Source organism: Thalassophryne amazonica, chromosome 15 (genome assembly GCF_902500255.1).
Source record: "Thalassophryne amazonica chromosome 15, fThaAma1.1, whole genome shotgun sequence".
In the NCBI taxonomy this organism is placed as follows: Eukaryota; Metazoa; Chordata; class Actinopteri; order Batrachoidiformes; family Batrachoididae; genus Thalassophryne; species Thalassophryne amazonica.
Window position 1 is genome coordinate 82,577,500 of NC_047117.1, and position 11,251 is coordinate 82,588,750.

Sequence of the window (11,251 nt, forward strand, 5' to 3'; positions counted from 1 at the left end):
GACAGCTCCTAATAAAGTAACTGCATAAAGCTGCTAATGAAGTAACTGTATAAAGTAACTAATAAAGTAACTTTTCAAATTAACTGTGGCAACACTGGCAGTATGTCATTAAGAGGAATTTTGGAGATTTTCTGAATGAATAAATAGAAATAAGCAACAGGGGCCTCTAGTGGCCAACAAGACCTTGCAATTAGCAACAATGCTTCAGAAGCAACTTCACAAGTCTGTCTCTCTTTATTTTGTGTTTTGGTGATTGTGCATGTTTAAAGATGACAACTTGACCCAAAATAGGAGGTTCACTGATCCTCACCTGTACCTATCAGAACCCCAAATTCTGTCGCTGAATATGCAGTAGATTTTATGGAGTTACTTCGAGAGAATTTGTGTATCTGCTCATGAACTGACTGATTCTTGCACTGCATTTTACAGGAAATAATGAAACCCCTCCCACATCTGACAGTAGGCCTTTTAAGTGCTGGTAATTGGAAATAGCTGCTGTTAATGTCTCTAAGTTGCATTTAGGATGAAATTTTAGTTTCACCACTAAACACATTAGCAATCAAGGCTCTCTGCACTCTTTCATCACCATTCAAGGTCAAAGCAGCGCCTCCGAATCTCAGTTTCACTGTTTTCTGTTTTGAAACCATGCACGTCCGCGTTCGCCCTCCTCCACATGACTATAAGAGAAATCCATCTGAAGTCATTATAGCTTCAGTTGAGGATGCACTGGGGCCAACGAGGAATGGATACAGTATGACGAGGCACTTCTGTTTCCTGACAGCCGCGTTGTCTCCAGTGCAGCTGCTGCATCTCACATCTCAGCAGCAGCAGCAGCACGAAAAACAAAGCACAGAGCGGCTTCTCCTCTGCAGTCAGCTAAAAAGCATCCGTGCAAACGCACCCACACCCGTTCATTCCCCAAGCGCCTCCCGTGACCTTCGGTGTCTTTGGACATTTTCATTTTTCTCCCAATTACCTCCCGCCTTTTACCGTTTGACACGTTTGGGGGAGAGGGAAAAAAAAAATGTGATTAGCATTTTTCCTCCACTCATCCGCGCTGCGTCACTCCCCACCCCCTCCCCATTCTGTTAAACTGCACTGAAACTAGGAATGCATTTTGACATTAAGTATCACAATTTTATTACAAAAATTAAATTCTTCATCTCTCAGTTTTGCCATGCTTTGAGCATATAACAATACAGTAAAAAACCCAGACCCAGAGAAGATAGTAAAGCAGATTTCAACTATGCTTCCACGGCACTCCGTCACTCGTGCTCTTACGACGCAGAGAACATTTTTAATACAGAGTAAGAACAAAGACCTGCTGAAACACATCATGTCTGATAACAAACTGCAATTAAATGACATTTACCAGAGAAACAATGAACTCAACCCAGCTCAGATTCAAAATAAATAAATAAAACAGAAACCGACACACTTAATTTGCAACTTAAAACATACCGACTGTGCTGAAAATGTGTAACAGCCCAAGGCACCCAGGCTTTGTAGCAATGTTGGCAAGTAACGACATTCTTACAGAAACACTTGAAGCGAACAACGATTGCAAACTGACTTATGCCACAGTCTGACTTTGCAGCGTCCTTCAACATACCCTCCTCTCCCGACGTTCCATTCCTCAGTCACAGTGCAAGTTCCGGAGGGGTGGGGCAAAGTGAAAAGGGGATAGGGGTGGGTGGTGGGGCGGAGCTTCGCAGGGAGCTGTACCGCATCAAACATCACTTCACGGCGCCAAACACTGACAAGAATTGGATGGACAGCGTAATCTCCTGCTCGCCACAGAGCAGGGCGGGAAGCGGTTGTGTAATTCCTCACTTGGATTGTGAATTTTCCAACGTAAGGCTTCGATTGCCAAGTGCCAGTCCAAGACAAAGAACACCAAACAAAAAGCTTAGGTGTGCTTTCAATTTTAACTTTCCAGATTACAAAAACCCCCAAATATCAACATTTTATCACGGCGGTTTCCAAGATGTTTTTTTTTCTCCTCAAGATGAAAAGCTCTGCACATAAATATCTAAGAATGATAGAAATCCCAGATTTAAGCTTACCAATAACTTCAGATCAAGTAGTCTCTCTAACAAACGTCAAATGAAGACAAGAACAACGAAAGCTCAGAAATACAGAGGGGCCTTTTCTCAGTTGGTGTTCAGTTGAGCGAACGGCAAGGCTCAAAGGTCCATTTGGTTGTCCCGCCAAATATTTCGATGTTGCTCTCCGTCCAGGAGAAGACGTTGCCAGCTGGTGCTTTGCTGTTGCAGGTTGCCAAGTTATAGATCTCGGTGACAGAAAGTTTCCTGTTCCAGATATTCAGATTGGCTAATTCGCCAACAAATGCTTGAGTGGCATCAAAGCCTCCTCCCAGTGTGTCCTGAGGAACAAGACAGACACAAAACATCAGTGTGCCGGTGCACACTAAAAACTCATTTGCATGTTATAAAGCATTTATGAATATATATCAGATAGAAATTGACCTGTTTCTGGTGAAGAAGTAGTTGTGCAACAAAGTAGGGAAAAAAAAAACCCTGTATGGCAAAATTTGATCATCTGAAAATAACTCGGACATAAGGACTCCACTAAAGTGGTTTTGGAGGCAAAAGTGGTTGTGCCGCCTTCGTAATGATGAGACAGAGACATGTTCTGGGTGGACCAAACAACTAACCTTGACTCTGCTGCCCAACACAACGATCAATACCAGTTTTACAGCCTCATCTGGTGGGCAACGGCTGGTCACCAACAGCACAGTTTCCTTATAAAGATGGCTCCAGCAATGTTCTGTCTATGGAGACTGATTGCATCAAGCTTTGGAGGGAATATTTCAACTTGCTCGTCAACTACTCCCAGTCCCCGAGAATCCCACCCTCACTGATGCCATCAGTGCTGCAAACAACCCAAATCCAGATCATCCTAGCATACCTGTTACCCCAGAAGGTAAAAAACTGCAAAGTTCCCAGTATCTGCAACATCACAATTGTGATGCTAAAGGCCGAAAGTGAACATGTGATACAGTTGCTCACCCAAATCATGAACCGCATCTTGGTCCTCAAGAGGCAACCAGAAGACTGGAGACAGAGAATTGTGCTACCGTTCTGGAAAAGGATGGGGGACCAGCTCATCAGTAGCAATCTCCACAGAATCATACTTCGATCTATTCTGAGTAAATTGGTCACCCATATTTCTACTTACCAGGGTATTACCAACCATCCAAAATAGACAATGACCGCAACAAGTTGGTTTCATGCCCAACCATTTCACCAATGATCACATCTCAGCTCTTTGCCTTCTCATTGACAAGGCACAAAAGTTCAGGAAGAACCGACACCTGCACATTGCCTTCATTGGCCTTCGGGCAGCCTTTGACACAATGGACCATAATACCCTATGGAAAATCTTGAAAACCATCAGAACACCATCTTAAATCAGCACCCTCTTCCAATAAATGTATGCTAATGACGAAAGTTGTGTTTGCATGAATGCAAAAGACTCCAAGTCATTCTCCATCAACAGTGAAGCACATCAGGGCTGTGTTGCTGCTCCGGCACTTTTGCCATGATCAAGGTCTTTGACTGCAGAGTCCTCCAAAGGATTCCAGTGGCTCCACCGCACAACTCATGAGGTACTCAGAGTGTGGACCCAACAGAGTCCAATGGTATGACCACATCCTGCACCTCCCCCCTGAACATCCTACTCAAGCCATCCTGAAGTTTGGACTGGCTAGAAAAGGCCAAGAGGAGTTCACAACCCTTGACCTCAGCACATGCAAGATCAAAATGGACAAATCCCAACAGCTGGCACAGGACAGCTCTACATACCAACTGCAAGAAGATTAATAAAACATCCACCAAGAAGGTTATGTTTTCATTGTGCTTGAATGTTTGTATGTTTTTCAGCAAGAGGTCTCACAAAGGTCAGTCTTAGGTCAAACAGGAATTGATGACCTCACTATGATTAAATGAGGACAAAACTCAGAATTATTATCTTTGCCATTCTTGCCTTATGACATCACAAAAAAATCTGTTTCCTAAAAAGGGCTTCATTTATTTTCTTTTTCTCATTATTATTCTCACCTTATGGCATTGAAAAGGTCTGTGTTGAAATTATTTTCTTTTGATCTAATTTTAAAAAATATTCTTTCATTATAACCTCGCAAAGATCTAATGGGGGGGCTACATTATTTTCCTTGTCAAAAGGCAGGAACAGATGTACATCACAAAGATATTGCCTAAAAACGTTTTAGTTTCTTTTCATTTCTTTTACTATTTTTGCTTTATGACAGTAAAATGTCTGTGTTGCAGAAAACATTCTTATCATTTTATCTCACATTTTAAATACTTTTATTATAACATCACAAAGACCTAAGGGACAAAAAAAGACAAATTATTTTCCTTCAGTCTTTTTATTGCTATTCTTCTCACATCAGTGTTTATGAGCAAACAGCTGCAAACTGTCTCTTTCTTTACTTGTCCTCGATTATGACACCACACAGGATTGATGAGCATAAAAGTTGAACAATTTTTTTCCCCATTTTTCTCTTTCTTACCTGTTCCTGACCTTCGACATCTCAAAGGTTTAGTGAGCAAAAAGTTGGAATTCTTTTCCATTTGTCTCTTTCTTTACTGTTCTTGCTTTATGACTTCACAAAGGTTTGAGGAGCAAAAAAGTTGGGATTCCTTTCCAATTGTCTTTCTTTAGTGCTTTTAAATTATGGTGTCAAAATGTTTGATGGGCAAAAGAGTTGGAAATTATATTCATCTCCTTCTTTACTGTTCCTGCCATGTGACATCACAAAGATTTGATGAGCAAAAAAAAAAAAATTTTCTTTACATTTGTGTCTTTTTTTTTTTTTTTTTTTTTTTTGCTTTAAAAACAAAACAAAACAAAAAAAAACTGTTCTAGCCTTATGGCATCACAAAGGTTCGAGGGACAAAAAATCTAAATGATTTCCTCTTTTAAGCCATTTTATCCTTATCCATCACATAGGAGTTGATAGGCCAAAAAAAATAATTTTTTTTCTTTTCTCTTTCTTTGCATTCTTTACTTATGACATTACAAAGATCTCATTTGCAAAAACAAAAAAAAGTCTAGCCTAAGTCTCATATTTTACTTTCTAGATTCAAATCATTTTGATAAAGCACTGTTGGTGTCTTTTTGGGATGGATGATAAATCACACCGTAATTTGAGTGGAAGGTGCACTCTTCTTCATTGACTCACCCCCCTGCCCAAGTTCATTACGACCCCCACCTTTCAGCTCCAATATAAAATAATAAAAGAAAAGTCTCTATATTTCCTCCACAATAAAGCTTGTCTTGATAATGTGTGGGCACATTAAATCACAGCAGATGCCATCAGTGCATTCACTCAGTGCAGCCTCACCTGCTCCTGTCCCAGGACCAGCACTCCCTCTGGTTTGATGGGGTGATACGGTGCTAGATTTTCACCGCTGCCCCGCATCACTCCATCCTGGTAGGCCTCCCACATCCCGTCACGGGTGGTCCATGTGATGCACAGGTGATGCCATTTTCCGTCATTGATAAGGAAGGGCAGCTTTGCGACCTGCAGCAGTGGCATCGTGCATAACATGAATCATTACTTCAGCTCTTCATCCGTTTCCATTCTGAGTCACTTCCTTTCTCTAAAAATATAAAAGCCTCCACTGTGTCACCTGTGCACCTAAGTGTCTTTCTTTTCCATTCAGGGCACTATGACTCATGCACAACTGGCTAGCAGACATCAGTGATGGGAGTAAAAGGATGCACTTGACATAAGCCACAATGATGCACTGCAAATCTAACACATGATGCATTGCCATTAATGATCCAGTGCAGGGTTCTCCAGACCTGCTGCTGGAGAGCACTTGCTCTGTCGGAGACCCCCCGGTTCTGACATTACCTTGTCATTGATGAGTATCTCCATGGGGTTGTTCCCCCACTCAATCAACACCAACTCGTTGGACTGACCCGGAACCGCGTAGGAGAAAGGTGTCCCCACCCCAGGGGACGCGTTGGACTTGATCCACAGACACACACTGAAGGAGTACATCTCAGGAAGGCTCCGCTTGGCTTTGGCATACATGTAGTTGGTTCTCAGGGGGAAGGTCAGCTGGAACTTTTCCATCGGCCTGATGTCTTTGCCTGTACAGGAGAGCAATTTTGGTCAGGTTAATCTCTCAAAATCACTTGTTTTTGTTGCATGTATTTTAGGATGAATTTAAATGAGACTTTTAAAGGGAGGAAACTGAAGTTTGCCTGAAAATCTAATTGATAATTTCACTAAACCAGAATAATTACAGAATATAGTGCCAGTTTAAAAAAAAAAAACGCATCAGTGCACAAAGTATGCACAGAAGTTTCCATGTTAGGGTTTGGCTTAAACCACGCTAACGCAAAAGTGTTAACAGTTCTTAAGATATGCAAAGCGATGCAGCTCTTTTCTCCTCCTGCACAACATCTGCGCGCAACACCATGGTTGCTGGTTGCGGCACAATTGCGCACAATGTGTGTAAAGCGGCGGCAGGTCTGTTGGTCGTAAAAATAAAACACACACATACGTACAGATAGATTGATTGATTGATTGATTGATTTTTTTTTTTTTTTTTTTTTTTTTTTTTTTGCCCATCCCGAGGAACTCCCGCAGCAAAGAACAATCACGCACCTTTCTCCAGGTCCGTGATCCGGTGGTGCAGAGAAGTCAGCGTGGACTCCACTCTGTTGCGCTGATCGGTGTCATTCCTCGAACCGGGTTTGGTCTCCTCCAACGTGTTGACCCGGGACAGCACCTGCTTCTCCATGTCATCGATCTTGTTCTGCAGCAGATCTTTCAGGCTGTTCGCCTGCACGCTGTTATTCGCTCGGCTGTACTGCTGCATCGGACAGAGTAACACACACGCGCACGCACACACAGACACACACACAGTGTTAAAGGACTTTTCTACTGTTGAAAACATAGAACGCGTGCGCCTTTGTGCTTGCGCCGTATTGTGCAGATGCAGCTGCCCCGCGCAAGACGGATTTATGGTACAGTAAAAGCTGAACAGGTTTTTAGAGGTTTAAATCCTCGTTACATTCACTTTTTGATCCGGTTTCGGGCCGCGCTCCGGTGCATGCCTACCTCTAAATTTTCCAGTCTTTGTTTCAGGGTCTGTAAAGTCTGTCTCAGCTGAGCCAGAGTATCCGTGGTACCCCGAGAAACGTCCCCCATCGTGTTCTTCCCCCCCGGCCGCCTGCCACCGGGTCCCACCGCCGCCGCCGGGAGGCTCTGACTCTCACAGCGGCTCAACTTGGACGCGAGTTCTCTGAGCGCCTCCTTTTGGTTCATGATGGTCTCCTTCTGCTGCAGCACGGTCTCCCGCAGCTGCATGACCGTGGTCTTCAGGTCCTCCGCCGGGCCGCTGTTCTGCATGGTGGCCGTGCACAGGTCCATATCCTTGGGCACCGACGTGCAAATAAACTGCGTCTGTCCAAAGTCTTGCGCGCGGCCCTTCTCCAGGAGCAGGCAGGACAGCAGAAAAAGTTTCCAGGAGAAGCCGTCCATGGTTCCAGCCGCGTGTGACGGCGGCAGTGCGTGAAGGAGTGCGCGTGTGAGGTTTCAGCACCACGGAGCTGTCCACCGGCCGTTGACTGCGGCTTATATAGCGCACTGAGCGCAGCGCGCGTGCACGGCGTCAGCGGGTTCTGCTCTACCTACAGGGTTCAGCCCCTTATTTAAGGACGTCCTGAAGGATTATACATCGCCACAAAGTGTGATGAATGGGTGTGTGTGTGCGTGTTGGCGTTTTTAAAATAGTGAAACAGTGTCGGTCAGGTTCTCAGTGTTACACATTCTCACAATTCCTGGACTGTTTGCACAAGTAACCCTGTTTAAAGCAGAATTTAGTCCTAACAAGGCTCATTTTACATTTCTGTGACATATGTCACACATGTCCATACTTGAACTTTCACACCGTAATAATCCAGTCTGCCAGCAGCAGCAGCTTCTTTCCATTTAAAGCAACAGGAACGGGTCTTTGTTCAGGAACCCTTTATAAGTGTGAATTTATTCCTGTTTTTAAAGATGACCTCAGTATGCAGTTGGATATTCATGTTAACATTAATTACTTTTATGAAAAATGTATAATATGAATATTTTACATGAAAATGGTGAAACTTGAGATCATATAACAGAGTGCTGTGAAAAGTACGTTTAATGCAAAAAAAGAAAAATGAAGAGAAAGTGTGTAGTATTTTTCAAAATAACTAAAATAAAGTGCGATTTGTAATAAAACCAGGTTGTTCTGAAATCATTTTGTATAGTTATTTTATTATTGACTGATAACTGACTGTATAACCTACAAATAAGTCCAACACTGATATTTTTTTATATTTACTTAGGGTGCCTAAGACTTAACACTGTAAAGTCCCAGCTTCCATATTAATTTAAAGCACATGATTGACCCCCCCCCCCCCCCCCCCCCCCACACACACACACACAAGTGAGATTTGTAACTGATTAGCTGCTTCAAAGAAAAAAAAAGAAGATTATTATTATTGTTATTATGGGCCACTATTTGAGGAAAAACATGAAGTACTTGTCATTTTTTATTAATTAATTTTGTATGTATTTATTAAATTGATTATTTTTTTAAAACATAGGCTGCCTCAAACTTTTGCACAATAATGTACATGCTTGTCATATTCAATTTCAATTTTCAATTTATTTTCATTTTTTATTTTATTTATATAGCGCCAAATCACAACAGAGTTGCCTCAAAGCGCTTCACACAGGTAAGGTCTAACCTTATTAACCCCCAGAGCAACAGTGGTAAGGAAAAAACTCCCTCTGAGAAAGAAACCTCAAGCAGACCAGACTCAAAGGGGTGACCCTCTGCTTGGGCCATGCTGCAAACATAAATTACAGAACAATTCACAGACAAATATACAAGAAATGCTATTGGCGCACAGGACAGGAGGATCGCCAACACGAATACAACTCACATCTCTGGATGGAGCTGCACCTTAAACAGAGAGAAAAAAACAGAATCAGGCATCAGAAAGACAAGAAATACTGTACCATTAACTTAAAGATCATGGTTAACCCCCCCCCCCCCCAATTAGATTTGTAATTGATTAATTCCTTCAACAAAAAAATGAACATTTATTTGTTTATCTGAATCTTATTTATTTATTTATTTGAGGCACCATTGAGGAAAAAAACATTAAGTGCTACAACAATATTTGTTATTTAATAATTTATTTTCATTTATTTATTCATCTCCTGGAATGCCTAAAACTTTTGCACAGTAATATCCACGCTATTATTTTCAAGCGCGTGGTTGGCTCTCGGGTGCGCGCGCGGACGTTGGAGCGCAACATGCGGTGAAGATGTTGGTCCACCTTAAATGAGGAGACTGCCTGTCCCACCACTGGAGTGTCCCACTCCTCCACCCACACCCCCACATTCTCCATCCTCTCTCTCTCTCTCTCTCTCTCTCTCTCTCTCTCTGTGTGTGTCCTGTAATGACAGTCGTATTTGGCTGAGCTGTGGTAAGAGTTGGTGGCACATTTTACGCGCACCTCCTACTTTTCCTCCTCTCCTCCCTCCCGAGGAGCAGCTTGGAAAACAGGAGGCAGACAAACGAGCAAAGACTCTGCTGGAACATCTGAAGCTGTGGGTTTGACGCTCAGTCTGAAGCTTTAAAACCTAAAATATTAAAAGATGAAGCCGTTATGCCTAAAAATATTTGAAATAATAAATCTGTGTTATATAACTCTACCTGCAGGTTCCTGCGTTAATCGATCGCATGCTCAGCTTAGGAGGAGCTCAACAGTCTGACATCAGGCTGCAAGAACTCATCACCAAAGATCTGCAAAAGATAGAAAAAAGTGAAAGAGAAACCACATAGGATCAGTGCTTCCGGACTCCAGAACGCTTTTATTGCCATAAAGTGATTTTTTTTCTTTAACATTTCTAATGAAGCTTCCTTTTGATCTCTATCCTGGAATTTTAAGAACCAACCTTCTGACGTCACAGCTTTGAGATGGTACTGCTTTGGGTCCCATTGCACTGCAAGGTGTATTTGAAGATTCTAGATGGTTATAGAGCCATTTCCTGAAGACAGCTCAGGTTTCAAACTTAAATCACTTTACTTTATGATGTCACAAAACCACAGCAACCCATGATGTGAAACACCTTCATTGTAAGTTGGTGGCCTTTGACCATGTCTACTGTTGGGAACACGACTGACTGAAGTAAATGACATCTCAAAGCAAAATTTCTGTTTGAAAACTCTTAGTTTGAATTTTAAAGGAATCCAAAGATTAATCATGTATTGCTAAATAAGAGAAAGCAAGACAAATTTATAAATAACTAATCAATCAAATCAAGGAGCCAAAATATGTTGGCTTCTTATCCTATTCATGCAGTGTCTAAAAACTCTTAACCTCTTTGAAATTTTATTGTTTTATGACACCATTTTCAGAGCTGTTGGAACACTTTATGAAGCAATTATTTTTATTTAGTGTTTGGAGCATTTCCAAATAGCATTATTTTCTACCTCAACTATATATTTTAACGATTCAAGCATTTTGAAACACTAAAGAAACACAAAGATTTTCTGAAGCATTATGTCATTTGTTCTTTGAAGCATTTTAAAATACTGAATCCTTTTCTGAAGCTATTGTGTCATTTAGTGTTTTCAAACATTTTCAAACAGCAGGAATATCTGCAGCAATCACCGTATGTTTTTGGGTTTATCAATAATTTTTTTGAAAAAGAACAATTTTCTGTTTTCATCGATTCATTTATTTCCCTAAGGTATTTTAGAACAGTAATAAAGTAAGGGGTTAATTTTGTTAAAAGTTTCAAAAAGCTTAATTTCTCTCACTGATGTGTGCAAAAGTTTTTGGAAGCGTTTAAAAGCAAAACATACTCCCTAGACTTTGGCTATATAGCCTTGAGCAATATAGCAAGGTGCAAAATTCCTCTTCTGGAATTGTGCACTAAACATAGAAGTTGATAAAGACTTTCATGATGCATATTTGGGTTAAATTCTCTATTAAACCAGTTTTTTGTGTCCTTAGACGAGACACTTCATCTGGATTGTCCCAGTCCACACAGCTGTAACTGCGTACCGGCCTTGGCCAGAGAATTAAGAGGTAAGTTCAACTTTATTCATCCAGGAGGAAATAATTTTGCCAGAGTACCGAAACAGTAAACAGTGAAAAAAGGTTTTTTTTTTTTGTTTTTTTTGTTTTTTTTTAC

General features: G+C 41.4%; 1 protein-coding gene across 2 annotated transcripts; it reads right to left on the bottom strand.

Annotated features, from left to right (window-relative positions):
* Positions 1 to 1,484: 1,484 nt before the first annotated feature.
* LOC117525665 (neuronal pentraxin-1-like) lies at positions 1,485 to 7,566 on the bottom strand. Of its 2 annotated transcripts, none has more exons than XM_034187587.1 (5): positions 7,124 to 7,566; positions 6,668 to 6,872; positions 5,906 to 6,147; positions 5,390 to 5,569; positions 1,485 to 2,386 (listed from the first exon to the last, which is right to left on the bottom strand). In XM_034187587.1, exons 1-5 carry the CDS (start codon positions 7,544 to 7,546, stop codon positions 2,165 to 2,167), a joined length of 1,272 nt encoding a protein of 423 aa, XP_034043478.1. In that variant the 5' UTR covers positions 7,547 to 7,566; the 3' UTR covers positions 1,485 to 2,164. The 2 variants fall into 2 exon arrangements, with proteins under 2 accessions (XP_034043478.1, XP_034043477.1); XM_034187586.1 differs by having other exon boundaries at positions 6,668 to 6,875; positions 7,124 to 7,565.
* Between the last annotated feature and the right edge of the window lie 3,685 nt (positions 7,567 to 11,251).

Coding starts and splice junctions, on each gene's coding strand:
- LOC117525665 (XM_034187586.1), bottom strand. CDS start 7,546: ATGGACGGCTTCTCCTGGAAACTTTTTCTGCTGTCCTGCCTGCTCCTG. Junction 6,876..7,123: donor AAAGACTGGAAAATTTAGAG/GTAGGCATGCAC, acceptor TGTCCGATGCAG/CAGTACAGCCGAGCGAATAA. Junction 2,387..5,389: donor TGGTCCTGGGACAGGAGCAG/GTGAGGCTGCAC, acceptor CTTGTTCCTCAG/GACACACTGGGAGGAGGCTT.